Below are 13,676 nucleotides of genomic sequence, written 5' to 3'. Positions count from 1 at the left end.
TATCTATTCTGCTTACCCACGCTTTTAATAATATAACTTAAATTATCTGTATTTATTCTTTATTTTAGTATTATTTACCTATAAAGCAGCAACTAAAAAAGAGCTTACATCCTACTCGACCGTATTTAACAGGTGGCTTGAGTACGGCTGAGCGGACGGGAAGCCCTGTTTTCCACACCACACACCCTGTGGTCGTATGTGCTTGGCTTGGTAGTTTAACTGTAAATAACCATCTTTTGATAAAGCCCAGGGGAAAATCGTGATGCAGATGCGGGATCCGCGCCTTAGTCCGATTTCTCCTCCTCCTCCTCCTCCTCCTCCTCCTCCTCCTCCTCCTCCGCCGTCATAACCATGCTAATCGATCTACCGTAATCTCCTAAATATTCCCCCAAATCCTGATCTGTGAGAGGCAAGCCATTAGTGCACTTATTCCTGTGGAGCAGATCTCACAAGATAGCAACTGCCAGAGAACATACAAGTTGTGATACCATAATCGATAACATCATCAACATATTCGAGCTGTGTTGTTCCCATCAGTCACTGGTCTTCAGGAATGACCGATGTCTCTTCCTTACCGCTGTGCCATCCTCCACGTAGTCAAGTAGCGCGAAGCTGTCCGCCCTCAATCGTTGCCAAAAACTGTCCACTAGAAGGACGTCCTCGGAGATTGTCTGTAAGTTCGAATCCCGAAAGGTAGTCAATTTCGACCTGGCTTCCTGGATGATCCTGATCTGACTCTCTTTATCGGTGATCTGGCCCTCAGCGCGAAGAATTTCGTTTTGCAATCCTGTTATTCCGTACCACCGGGTTAATCTTCTCTTCGGATTTGTAGTATTGGGTGGAATACTGACGGATGAGTTTCTCCTGCTTGGCCGAGATGGCTATAGCCGTGGCCGCAACACCGATCACGCCCACAAGCTAAGTGCTACCGGGTTAGCGAAGGAAATTTCCTTGTCTTGAAGAAAGCTTACCCCGATGATGATGGCAGCCCACCCACCGAAGAGTAAGCCAAACAGCGATAGACTACCAATCAACCTCATCACGAACTGCAGCTCTTCGATCTCCTTCTCAGTCTGCAGGATCTCGTTCCGATAGCCTTGGATATCTGCCTGCAGTTGTCGGATCTCCGCAAGGAGTTCCCCTTCTTTCTTCTCTCCCCAGGTGTCGAACCTGGCGACATATGTGTTGAAGTTGGTCTTCAAGTCCCGGAGATCGTTTTGTGCTTCCCCCGCGGCTTTCTCGTGCCGCGCTGTGTCCTGGATGTATATGATTTAATGTGTAAGCGATGTGCCCTCGGATAGAGGCTACGATCTGGTTCGATCGGCGGTTCCGGAGACTTTCTTACCACGAGGAAATTATTTACCAATCGGACTTTGGTCTCCTTGCTGATTTTGTCGTTGTAGCAGCTTGGGATGAGGAGTGTATCAAAGTCTAGACGAGCGCAGACGAGCTTTCAGTGATCGTCATGGGTGGTAACGACACAATCAAGAAGCACACTCACGGCTGCCCATTCCCTTCATCTCGATCGCGACCCGGCTCACCACCCCCAGAATCCGGTCGTATTCCTGTTGCCAATGCGTCAGGGAGAGAGACCCACAAGCCCAAATCCACTTACCACAATGAAACCCCTCATCTCTTCCTCAAACCCAGACTCCTCAATCCGATCCAACTCGACGATCTTCGCATGGATTCTTCGAAAGGTTGCGCGGATACGCAATGCAGCTTCGGTGGCCTTGGTGGCGCTATCCCTCGCCGTGGTCTTGAGAAGCTCGCTCTGCAGCTGGCGGGCCATGGTGTGCTTCAGGGCGTCGAGGTCCTCCTCGCTGTCGACTGGAGGAAACCCCTCCCCTGTGCTATCGGCTAGGATGTCGATTTCCGCATCGTTAAAGGTTCCAGCTACTTCTAGATACTTTTCCGGGGTGGGATTGTCCCCGACGGCGGCTTTGTAGCGTTCTATGAGATCATTGTAGGATGGCGGGGATCTATCGGCGCTGTATCGCGGGGGTGGGTTGTTCAGAGACATGATTGCCACTGGATAGGATCTGAGAAGGGAGATGGTAGGTTTGTCGATGGTTGGTGGTGAGACCAGAGAGAGCTGGGGAGGTTTTCAAACGGTTGAGATGTTGTTGTCCTGGAGAGTGGGGACGAGCCTAACCCCTTCATATATCACCAGAAGAGAAAGATAGGTGGACAGGCTCTGCTAGCACACCACACTCAGGACCAGAATTTGAATTGAAATCCATTCTCTACGTAGTCGATGCTCCCGGAGTCAGTTTGCCAGCTGTCTTCTCCACCTTCCCCGGAGACCCGAGCATGGTAATGACCCCAAATGGAACAGGCCTTCTGCATTAGCTAAATGCTAGGTGTAAAAGCTCCACTCTTACCTTCATGACGTGATCATAGGATTGAGTAGTTAGACGTGGACTATACTTTACTACGTAGTCGACTCTCTGTTCAAAGTCAATTTGTGGAGCAGTCCTAGCTATTTCTCCACCTGCAGAGAGCCGAGAATGGTACAGGCCGCAGGAAAGACATCTTAAGTTACCCTTTGCATTACCCCAATGCCAGACAGTATCGGGAGAAGCCATGGTCTGTGCTGGGCAAACAAGATCGGCAGTATGCCACTTCTAGCCGATGTAGCTCTTAGCCCACAAAGGCGCGTGCAGCGCCAGCTCATGCATATTCATGATATTCTGTACACAAGGAGGCGTACTACAGAGACCGTCTACCATTCTGTTTCTCTCTTCCTTTCTTTTCTTTGTCTCTCCACGTCGTTTCCAGCGTCATGGCTCTTGCAGATGGCTAATGCGACTTGTGGAAAGTATCACACCGACAGAGAGATCTTATCCCGGCCGCCTACGCAAATGAAGGGGTAAGGAGGCAATAGATCGTATCGGAAGGCCCGAACACCCTATCTATAGCACCACTTGCTTTTGGGCTCTTTCTCTATTCACCTCTACACTCCTTGTTCTGCTAGTCTTGTCCGTCTTAGAAGTAATCACCGGGAGAACCGCCCCATATGCAATAAAAAACCCGTAATCTAGCAGCAGGCATGAAATTGAACAGATACCCAACCGACTAACCTAATAACCATTACTCTCCACATACAGCCACCGTAGTACCACTTTCCTTATGGTGGCAAAGCCATTAGCCAGGCTATTACGCAGCCACATGCATTGCACACCTCTGCTATGCTCTTCACGAATCGAGCTCTCTGGGTCTCCCTACCGCATCCTCTACAGCTTTCTTAACACCTCAAAAAGCTAAGCTAGTCAACCGTGACTTCCTTCCCCTCAACCATGACCTTCTGTCCATCAACTGTAACCTCTGGCCAGTCCTTCTCAGTTGACTCCCCCATTGGTTCCAACCGCAGTATGGACTGAGAATAACCCCGAAGTTGCATTGCGATTACCCTGTCTGTACAACATCTCCGTCCCCGGCCACCGGCCAAAAACAGTCAGAACCAAGATCAGGATCAGAGAGGATGGAGGGTCTTTCTTACAGAGATGGTTTTTCTCCGTGTTCTCAAGGTAGGGACGGAGGATCTCTGGGATTTCCTAAAGAGAGAAAACGAAAAGTAAAATATGTTTAGCGCTGGGGAACGCTTTGCATGGCGAGAGAGGGGAACAGAGTGGAGAGAAAGAAACGTACGATCAACTCAGCTCCATCCTCCAGCCATCTGAAAATAGCATGATAGTCTGCGGCCGTGAAACGCCAGAAGCCCCGAAGCTCCCGCATATAGCCATCGATTATATCCACACACTCTTCCAATGTGTAAGGATAGTTGCCTGACTGGGTCATCCGCTGCCGTCTTGCGCGCTCAGCGGCACTCAAGATAAGACTGGTGATCTTAGCTTCCTCGGTGCCGATAGCAAGAAGCCCACTGATCTATGTTGGGTATACGATTGTTAGATTGCTTCCAATGGCGGCCGGGCAGGGGGGGTAGGGGGGGGTCGCTCGCATGCATAGGGTGAGGTCTGGCGAGATACCTTTAGACGAGTGGAGGCACGTCCTGAGATGCTGGTCGCCATTTGCAGCGGCCACGGGGCGGAGGAATCATCCGGGGTCAGGAGCCGTTCGACATTGTAGGCTGTGACACTTGGGTGTGACGTGCCGGCCAGACGAGGGCTACCCATAACCTCCACAAAGTTGTTGATATGCTGGGTGAACTTCTCCTCTGTTTCCCGGCTGACTTTCTCGTGATTCTCGGCATCCTACAGACAATCCGCGGGTCAGGATCCTGTACAATCACGGATACAGGTCGGCGATGTCTTTTTCCTGATGAAATCTTACCTTGAGGACGCGTTGTATGGCTGCTTTGCGTACTCCCACAGCCAGATTCACGTTTGCACACAGCGGAAGGAGGTTGATGTCGAAGTCTAGGAGGGGGAGAAAGGTATATTAGTTTTGAAGCAGAGGTGTAATTTCAAGACAACCACCCACTCTCGGTAAAAAAGGACAATGTCCTCGCAGTCATCCCGCTGTTGATCGCGGTAGGTCTCAAATACTGCCAACCCCGATATTGAAGTCAGAAATGTACACACGCTACAATGTTCCTTCAAGGGCGGCAGTCTTCAAGGGAAGAAACCCACATTGTTATTCAAGTTTCCAATGGCATCGTACTTATTAGCCGACACATAGTATCTCGTGGTAGGAACCGCCAGGTCTTTTGTGGTTCTGTACTCCCAGATCGCCTCCGCGGTCTCCTCCTTGATCTTGCCGTAATCCGGTGTGTCCGAAGTGATAGCGTTAAGAATTGCCTTCCAGTAGCGATCCTTCTGTTCTGGACTGAACTTCCCGTGGCTGGAGGATGGCATAAACGGGATTATGGACTCAAATGAAAGCCGTTCGCCGGCGTCCAGGTACTTCTGGACTGAAGGTTCACTCGCCAGAAGCCTGGCATATTCTGCCTTGCCGAGTGATTCCTCAAACAAGGAAGTCAACTTTGCCTGTTGCTCGGATACTTGGTGGGTCATCTTGATAGATGGATGATTAATGCTGCACAGGCTGCCAGTAGCTCTTAATATGTCAGGGGGTTAATTTCAGAAATTGTTGTATAGCTACTGGAAACTTTACCACACCATCGACAAGAATATATAGACTAAGATGTTGCAGGTTTTACAATGAATAGAGAAATTGCAAAGGTGGGAAGGGAATGGTTGGGGAAAAAAGCATAAGAGCATCGAATGTTGACGTTGACATCAACCGAGCCTAACTCACAGGGCTATTAGACAGGCTACTACCGCTGTAAGCGAGATGAGTATCGCAGCACGGACCAGGATACTACTTTAGTTGTGGGTCCCGGAAATGTCTTTCTGCAGGTTAGGTTACATCCGTCATGCAGACTCTTCAGTGGTATAACGCCAACAAATAAATTCTTCTTTCAAATCTTCACATCGCAGCCATCGGGTGACATCAATGACGGAGTCAACCAGCCTTCTGTGACGATCTCAAGTACTCCGTACTCGGTAGATATCTGCTATCGGACCTATGGATGCCACACATTTCCCCACTTTGTTTCTCTGCTGTATGCTACCTGCAGCTGCCACACCGCCAACATTCCATCTTGCCAATGTGTATCGATCTAGTGGATCATCCGTCCGGGGGTAAAAATAGACGGGAATCAATAATTGCGGCGTAATTGGGAAGTATTGCAGACTGAACCTAATTTCCCCGCTCAATACCTCGGAAATCATTGCCGAGCGACTCTGATCGCCCAAGCTGTCCATCTTCCCAAACTGAAGTCTTTCTGTAGGTCTGGATCGGGATTTTCAAAAACCATACGGGGATGCTTAGCGCGCCGGGAATAATGATATCCCATTTCTATCTGCATCAAGCAGGGATCCAACCAGAATTCTACCACAAATGTACACATGCCACAGTCAGAAAATTTTCTCTGTCTCTTTCTGTTTACTTTTTCATTTCTGTTTATTGATTTCTTGTTTTCATTCTTATTTTTTTTTTTTCCATATGCGCCTAGTCACTGATCTATCACACTGCATGCATCACCATCTGCTGAAAGATCCCTATGCTTTACTTGCGTTGTTGTCAGCCAGCCATGAAGTCACTGCACAGGTCGTCATCACGTCAACCGAATCCAAAATATTTCCAAACCGAAAACTTGGGTTCGAGTGGATTGATGATTATAAAATTGTTGCAAAAGATCTCAGAACACAACAAATCACTACATATCATCACAACGCTTTCTGCCCTCTCACCAGAATCTCTACCCACACCCCAACACCCCATCAAAGAACACAAAACTCACACTATGACCACCGCACCACCATCGTACTCACTCGACGATGCTCCCCCTTCCTACGAGGAGGTCGTCCGGAAATTCGAAAGTCTCATTCCCAGCAACCCCACCGCGACCCAGGTCTACGACGCGGCACTGAGAGGCCTAACCCAGGCCGATCTGGATGTCCTCGTTGCCAACCACGAGGCCAACTTCCCTCTCAAGACGGATCAGGAGAAGGCCGACTTCTCACGCGGGGCCGCTGAGACCTCCTCGGCCGCCGACCTGCAGTCTGCGCTGGAGATTTCCGCCAAAGCAGCGGCGGCCACGGCGGGAGACGTCCGGCTCAGGTTCGATGGACTGCAGTCCAAGCTTGAAAGTCTTGACCTGCGCTGGAATACCGAGTGGGCCAAGAGGTTTGTTGCCACGCAGCAGGTATGTGTGGCCCCGCACCCTCTGACGCGGAATCTGGGGCATCAGAAGGCTTCGCGGTTTGGCTCACGGTTGGGAATAGTCCTTCCAGTCTGTCATCGATGACAGTCAGGCGAATGCCACCAAGACATACAATTTCACAAGGAGTAGGTACCCGGTTGGTTGGGTCCTTGATTCTCAGATTTGTATTAATGGTCTTGTGTCGGCTTTTCCTAGAGCTTGACAATCAGGATATTCTGTACTGCAATGATAGCACCAAGACTCTTGCCGACCGCAAGACCAGAATCCAAGGCACCATCGATGTGAGTGGAAAGCAGCTCCCTGGGGCCCAGGAAAAGCCGGATCATATCCCATCGTTGCTCACTCATCAATTTCTCAATCCCCCAGGCCGCAGCGACTCTGAAAACCGAAAACGGTAGGATCACTACACAGCTGGGCACTGTTTCCACGGATCTGCAGAGCTTCATCTCGGATTTTATCGCTTGGGCGAGGGGCAAAGAAGGGGAGCTGAGCGCCGAACTGGCAAGAATTAAGAGAGAGCTCATCGAACTGGAAGGGAAAATCGCGGAGTTGGAAACCGCGGCTGAAGCCATCAAACATGTCGGTCAGGGTCTTTTGCCCATCATGGAAGGACTGGCGGCCTGTTTCCCCCCCTACGGGACTCTCATCGCAGTACGCACTTCTCCCCGGCAGTTCCTTGGCCGACCTCTCATTCTTCCTATTTGGTTTCTGACCTCTGTCCAATAGATTGGCGGGTTGATCATCGCCGGGGTGCAACTGGCTAGTACCACAGCCCTGATGATTGAAATCGCCAGTGAGTCCAGTCCGCCCTTCCGTAGGACACGATGGTCTATCTACAGCCCGCTGACAGAAGAAAATCCCACAGAGGCCAAGCAGCAAGTCAAAGACAAGACTCGGGAAAGAGATCAGCTCGAGGCTGATCTGGAGCAGATCCGGGAGGCTCGCGAGCAGGTCGAAGCGATGAGTTCCGCCGACCTCAGCTCGTTTGGATCCACCATCTCCTCCATGACGAGTACTCCCAGCGCGGCCGAGACGGTGGCCCAGCAAATCAAGAAATGGCTGGAAGATGGAGCCCCCGAGAATGTAAGAGAACTCGCTTTCTGGAGTGATGCCGCCTCGCTCAGCTCTGCATCCTTTGCATTTGTCCTGCGCCCGTCTGACGTCCGGATCTACAGGGTCGACCGGCCTATATGGGCTTCAGAGTCAACCACAATGCCACTAGTTGTGAGATTGTCCCCTCCTTCATATTTGTCGATGTAGGTCGCACCTGCCCGGAAGCTAATTTGTATGGGAAATAGTTGCCTCAATGGGTAGCTACCTGCGAGAGTACGGACGCGGCATCATGCCTCTCTGCACGAACCCAACACCTATGCCTGAATAGCTCTGGGCATTGTCTGAGATGTGATCTGAATATGTTTCGCAGAGAGAAGATGATCAAACTTAGTAGTTCTACCATTGAATATACATTATAAACTACTATGTACTAGTATATAATAAGAGTCGTTACCTACCCAACTACTACTAACCCCACGACGCCCCCAAGCGAGACCACTTCTCCAGAATATCCAACCTACCCCCGATGCCCCCGATGCCCCCAATGCCCAGAGGATGATCTCATAGATCGTTTTGCGGACGTAGTCCTGGGCCACATAAATACAGATTAATAAGAATTACCGCACCAAATAACGTAAAAAGAGACAGACAGAGTAAGCGTGTATAAATAGAAGATTAGAAAGTCATATTAAATAATAAAGCTGGTAGAATATTGAGATCGAGAAGCGCGAGTATTTAACGCCCGTAAAACAACTTGGGGTAAGTTTATATTTCTGATAGTTGCGGATAAGAATAAAGCCGCGGCCTGCTGGAGTACATATAGTTTCGTATACATTATAAGAATAAAATATAAGAATAGATGTATGAGATTTTATTCACAAGGAAGTAGAGTATTCTAGATTTTATTCAAGATCCTATTATCGCGGGTAGGCTCGATGCTAAATATCTTATTATACTTAAAACTCTTTAATATACACAGAACTGTTTAAGAATACAGAGAAGCTGTTAGTATTGTGTTTAAATAGGAAAAAACTGCCCGATAATATATACAGAAAGCTAGAAGTAGTCTCTTGGAGTAGAGACTGTCTAGGACCGCGGGAGACTATAATACAGTTCTTGGTAATATAAGCAAAGACCAAAAATCTTGTGGTCCGGTTCTGATCCCAAATTTCAGAACCGGGACCGCACCATTCCTAGGCCTAGCTGCTGTAGTGCTTGGTCTTACTACCCTTTCTTCCCTTAATATGGCTATCTGGTCTTTAAGCCTGCATTTAAGATATGCAGCACAGCCAACCGCAGAAAGTATGTATACTGCTCCCCAGGGGTGCTCAGATATCCTTTGGCGGAGTTAGCATCCCCCGGAGATTACGGTGATAAGAATCGAGCTGGAAGATTCAGTGTTTACTAATGCTACATCCTTTTTGAGATAACTGCACCTTCTAAACATCGTAGCACGTTGAAGACATCAACCGGCTAAACGGACATTCGCCAGGTGCATGCGCCAGTCAGCAGCCACGGGGGCCTTATCTGACCGAAGCTCAATTGACGGGAATTAGCCGTACGAGATGGATCCTTCTGGTAGATACAGATCCGACTTAACCACCAAGTATGGCTCTGTTATCCCCGCCTCGGAGTTAACACGAGCCGTTGAAATGTCTCCAGGGCTGTGTTAGCAAAGCCTAACAAGGTGGCACGACCCAGTCACCCAGCAACAATCCCAGCCACGGTCCAGTACAGTGCGCAAAAATCATCTCGGCCCCTCCAATCCCTTCCCCGAGGTGCTCTCCCAAGTGAACCTCGAGAGTTGATGCAATACACACTCACACGATCAAAAGCAACCTGCCACCCAAACCAACCAACCAACCATGAACCCAACCAACACCATCTCCGTGAACAAGCTGGCGGGCACGCGGGTCCTAGTGATCGGAGGGACCTCCGGGATCGGATTCGCGGTGGCGCGCGCAGCGCTCGAGCACGGGGCGAGCGTCTTCCTCGCCAGCTCGCAGGCCAGAAAAGTGGACGATGCCCTCACGCGCCTGAGAACCCTGTATCCAGACCCGGGATCTCAATCGCGCATCGCCGGGGGATGCGCCTGCAACCTCGGCGACCCCGCTACATCGGAGACCCACGTGCGCAGCCTCCTCGAGCAGGCCACTACCACCACTTCCACCACAGGGAAAACTTTCTTAGACCATATCGTGTACACCGCCGGCGACGCCCTGGGGCTCAAGCCCGTGACGGACCCCACGCTGACGGTGGCCGACATCCACGCCGCGGGGACGGTGCGCGTGCTCGGGGCCCTGATGGTCGCCAAACATGCCCGGAGCTACATGCGCGTGTCGGCCCGCTCGTCGATTACCTTCACCAGTGGGGTGAATGGGCACAGGCCGGCGCGCGGGTGGGCGCTCGCGGCGGCGAGTGGAGGCGCGGTGGAGGGGATGGCGCGCGGGCTGGCGGTGGATCTGGCGCCCGTCCGTGTCAACACGGTCAGTCCTAGCGCGGTGTTGACGGAGTTGTTTGATACCTTCGGGGATGAGGAGGCGAAGCTGGCGGCGGTGGAGCGGTACGCCGAGGAGACGTTGGTGGGGGAGATTGGGCGGCCGGAGGAGGTGGCGGAGGCGTATGTTTACCTCATGAAGGATCGGTTTGTGACGGGGACGGTCGTGCATTCCGAGGGGGGGAAGTTGTTGAAGTGATTTTGTGGGGGTTGTTCAAATGGGAGGGGCATCTGTGTATTCACCTTCGTATATTCAAACTATTCTAACACTCTCTTGTCTTGCCGCATATTTAGATCTGGGCCCGATGGAGTGGTCAAATGTAGACCTTGCAGTTTTGTGGAGGCAGGAAGCTGTGGCTGAAGGTGCCTCCCTGTGTATCTGCTGCGTCAGAGCGATGATGATTTGACGAGACACATATTGGGTCTGCACCTAAGAGCTTTGAGTGGAATGAGGCACTTGAATCTATAGGGTGCATTCAACAACAATAAACATAGACGGTACGTAATATACTTGGCTATATTGAGAGAGCAAGATGAATACGAATTGAAGCGGATACGTTACGTTAACTAGGCATTGTAGTCTCGTATTTAGCTAAGATGCCCTATAACGACGTCCATCCAGCCCAATATCCTATGAATAGACTTTGTCCCAGATGCATCACACGATGCTCATGCTGTTCCCGATCCCGAGCCTTCAGGTCCCTGCTGCTTCGGCTCCTCCAGGAACGAATAGCGACCCTTCCTCTTCAGATCTTTAGCTTTCCAGTCATTCGACGTTTCTGGGAACAGTTCCAGGATTTCATGTATACTTGTGTCGTGGGCCGCCACCACAAACACACGATCATCCGCATCGAACCTCTGAACGGCCGCAAGGGTCTCGCGAGCAGCAGCCTCTTTCTCCAACGACGGCGCCTCGCTGGGATGTTCTGACTTGGGACGATTTGCCCTTGCGTGGAGCGCGGCACCAGGGCAACTGCGACTCAGCGCGTGCACATATACGGAAGGGTCAGAGGGTGAAGATGTCTGCAGTACCGAAAGCTGGTCGACGCTGTCCCCTGCGAAATAGAAGAAGGTGTCCTCTGTGGTGCGGCACAGGGCGTTCAGGTGACCGAGGGCGTGTCCTGGCGCGGAGAGGAGATAGAAACTGCCATCGCCGAAGTAGTCGAGCGCTTTGAGGCCTCCGATCTCCAGGTTGAACTGCGACGGTGTAAGTCCTTCCACTTTCCGACCGAGGAACTCGCGTGCCGCAACAGGAGCTTCCTTTACGGCGGGCCGACCGGGGTAGAAGGCCTCCTTGATTCCGGGTCCAACAACCGGTTTAGTACGGGAGGGGAAACGGGAGGGTCGTCCGACGTGATCGATGTGTGCGTGACTGCCAGCAGGTAAGACATCAGGGCTTGTCCACATCGGCTGACATCGAAAGGGGGAAGGGAAGGCCTTTGGGGAAATGCATCCATACCTCCAGATAATGGCGTCAACGGTGTTGAGCGCCGCGCCATGCTCCTTCAGGATATCCTCAACACACTTGTCAACTCGCATATCGCCGCCCATTTCTCTGCCAGCTTCCATAATATGCAGGGGAAGTCGAACATGTCTTTGGAAATTCCCAGGTCGAAGATGACATTGCACCCTCTACCAAAGGCGTCCGTATGATGGACGATGAATGAAACGTGACAGCAGTCCGCTTCCCCAGGCCCTTGATTGGAGGACCCATGGATTGCCATGTTGGTATCAAGGGGGCGTATGTGATGTCGATGATTGAGACTTGTACCGTTGACAAAGAAGAGGGGATGTTCAGGGAGGGTTGACTGCCCATTTTCCACGCGTTGATCGACTAACACTTTGAGCCTAGATCTTGGTTGATGGTTTCATCCGCGGGTCCTTCTAGTCGGGTCTCTCACAAGCTATAAAGTTTAGGCAGTGTCAGTACTCTTTTGCTTACGTCCATGAAGAAGAGCTCTCACCTGGGTTGAGCAGTTGATCCGTATCTAAGGACGTGGGGGAGTAACAGCAGCACCTCCTTTCAGATAGCGAAGTGAGATGCTGTCTCCGCGGGTGGTGGAAGGTTGAAAGATAGGGTGTGAGCTGAATACTCGCGACCGATGATCAGCTCTCCAAATCATCGTTCATGATTTACTAGGTAAGTACCTACATTCACTCGCGGCCCAGGGGCTTCTTCACGGTGGCTTCTTGGTAATTCATAGTTCGAAAGTTGAGCCCCACAGGGCCATTGTATTCACATAGCACCAGAGTTAATCCGGTACCTGAGATTGGGACAGGGGTTTGCCGGGTCTTTCAATTCGCCGTTCAGCACACAATAGACCAGTTTGTAATTATCTTGGCATGGGGAGAAAGCGAAGTGAAGCAGATATTCGGTTGTGCCACACGCAGAACTCACTACTAAATTGGAAAACATGTCAATCAGAAGATTCGATTTGATGTATCAAAATTTGTATAACCTATAGACTCTCCCGCTAGTTTTGTTTGATATTGTAATGCTAAGGCTTTTAAGCAAGCAGGAACGTTCCTGACTGTCATGTGGGCTGTTCTCTTGGTGTCTACGGTCTGCCGTACCGCTGTCGATCGCTGTTCGACCATCCAGCGCACTCATCGTTCATATCATTTACCTTGAAGATTATATGAAGTTCGATGGCAATTTACATTCGGGATTAATACATCAAGTTCGTAACCTAGTAAGAATCCAATTCATATTTAATCTATAGAAGATAAAAACGATGTTAGAAATGATCTAGTTACCGCCGATGGGGCTGAGAGTTACTCCAATAATAGTCACTGGAGATGTAGAGGAATAGTCTCAAGAACAATGATCTAGTATTGCTACCAACGTCTCCGGCCAAGAGTTTCGGGCGACCGACCGACTGGTTTTTGAGGCGAGGGAAGCTTTGGAATGAGGGGCTGGTCATCCGCCCTGCTGCCCCCATACCCATCGTCATCGTGCAGGACCAGCCCGGATCGCGCCTCTCACCGACTTCCTCCCCGATGATTTGTTGGATCTCATCTCAAGGCTAGCAGTAGGCTTGGTTGATAAAGAGATTAACAGGGGGGCAGGGAGGATAAAGGTTGTATCAGTGCTTATCAGTGAGCCCTGATCGTCCGGGGTGGAGAAGATAAGGGAAGGTCCGCAGCCATGATAAGCAACAACCCAGGTAGGATAAGATAATAATCCAAGGAAGGCAGTGCGGGGGGGGGGGAGGAGAGTAACTAAGTTCCTTACTGTAGTACGAGACAGGGCAAGAGAGAAAAAGAAAACCTAAGAATGAGAGAAAGCCTGGATCCAACCAGGCAAAGCAAGCATTGGGGCCCAAGTCACATGCACCCTGGTATGCCTTAGCTTTCATTCACTGGGTGACAGCAAGCAGCCTGATCGGTCGGAGCAAAGCTACAGTTGAACTTCCCTCTTCTACCTACCTTCCC

General features: G+C 50.7%; 5 protein-coding genes across 5 annotated transcripts; 2 read left to right on the top strand and 3 right to left on the bottom strand.

The window, feature by feature from the left end:
- Positions 1-284: 284 nt before the first annotated feature.
- Positions 285-2,023, bottom strand: BO66DRAFT_439308 (uncharacterized protein; the record flags this gene model as incomplete). Its single annotated transcript, XM_025651143.1, has 8 exons — positions 285-400; positions 477-519; positions 576-787; positions 852-918; positions 972-1,256; positions 1,364-1,431; positions 1,502-1,565; positions 1,616-2,023. The coding sequence occupies 8 exons, from the start codon at positions 2,021-2,023 to the stop codon at positions 285-287; spliced, it is 1,263 nt and encodes a 420-aa protein (XP_025503062.1).
- A 1,091-nt stretch (positions 2,024-3,114) lies between these two features.
- Positions 3,115-5,055, bottom strand: BO66DRAFT_472043 (uncharacterized protein). Its single transcript, XM_025652921.1, has 7 exons — positions 4,593-5,055; positions 4,444-4,507; positions 4,294-4,379; positions 3,990-4,214; positions 3,652-3,888; positions 3,503-3,557; positions 3,115-3,417 (listed from the first exon to the last, which is right to left on the bottom strand). The coding sequence occupies exons 1-7, from the start codon at positions 4,974-4,976 to the stop codon at positions 3,269-3,271; spliced, it is 1,200 nt and encodes a 399-aa protein (XP_025503061.1). The 5' UTR covers positions 4,977-5,055; the 3' UTR covers positions 3,115-3,268.
- A 1,216-nt stretch (positions 5,056-6,271) lies between these two features.
- BO66DRAFT_472042 (uncharacterized protein) lies at positions 6,272-8,311 on the top strand (the record flags this gene model as incomplete). The annotated part of the gene is made up of 8 exons (XM_025652920.1): positions 6,272-6,673; positions 6,753-6,816; positions 6,887-6,972; positions 7,058-7,342; positions 7,418-7,484; positions 7,557-7,774; positions 7,867-7,947; positions 8,252-8,311. The coding sequence occupies 8 exons, from the start codon at positions 6,272-6,274 to the stop codon at positions 8,309-8,311; spliced, it is 1,263 nt and encodes a 420-aa protein (XP_025503060.1).
- A 1,265-nt stretch (positions 8,312-9,576) lies between these two features.
- On the top strand, positions 9,577-10,671 carry BO66DRAFT_453221 (oxidoreductase, short chain dehydrogenase/reductase family). Its single transcript, XM_025651985.1, has one exon. It carries the CDS (start codon positions 9,610-9,612, stop codon positions 10,438-10,440), a length of 831 nt encoding a protein of 276 aa, XP_025503059.1. The 5' UTR covers positions 9,577-9,609; the 3' UTR covers positions 10,441-10,671.
- Positions 10,672-10,865: 194 nt separating this feature from the next.
- On the bottom strand, positions 10,866-11,792 carry BO66DRAFT_472041 (MBL fold metallo-hydrolase; the record flags this gene model as incomplete). The annotated part of the gene is made up of 2 exons (XM_025652919.1): positions 10,866-11,613; positions 11,701-11,792. 2 exons carry the CDS (start codon positions 11,790-11,792, stop codon positions 10,911-10,913), a joined length of 795 nt encoding a protein of 264 aa, XP_025503058.1. The 3' UTR covers positions 10,866-10,910.
- Positions 11,793-13,676: the final 1,884 nt, after the last annotated feature.

This window comes from Aspergillus aculeatinus (assembly GCF_003184765.1).
Source record: "Aspergillus aculeatinus CBS 121060 unplaced genomic scaffold BO66scaffold_29, whole genome shotgun sequence".
Taxonomy (NCBI): Eukaryota; Fungi; Ascomycota; class Eurotiomycetes; order Eurotiales; family Aspergillaceae; genus Aspergillus; species Aspergillus aculeatinus.
This window is presented reverse-complemented; position numbering and strand designations above follow the sequence as displayed.

Coding starts and splice junctions, on each gene's coding strand:
- BO66DRAFT_453221 (XM_025651985.1), top strand. CDS start 9,610: ATGAACCCAACCAACACCATCTCCGTGAACAAGCTGGCGGGCACGCGG.
- BO66DRAFT_472043 (XM_025652921.1), bottom strand. CDS start 4,976: ATGACCCACCAAGTATCCGAGCAACAGGCAAAGTTGACTTCCTTGTTT. Junction 4,380..4,443: donor ATTGTCCTTTTTTACCGAGA/GTGGGTGGTTGT, acceptor TCCCCCTCCTAG/ACTTCGACATCAACCTCCTT. Junction 3,558..3,651: donor AGGATGGAGCTGAGTTGATC/GTACGTTTCTTT, acceptor TTCTCTCTTTAG/GAAATCCCAGAGATCCTCCG.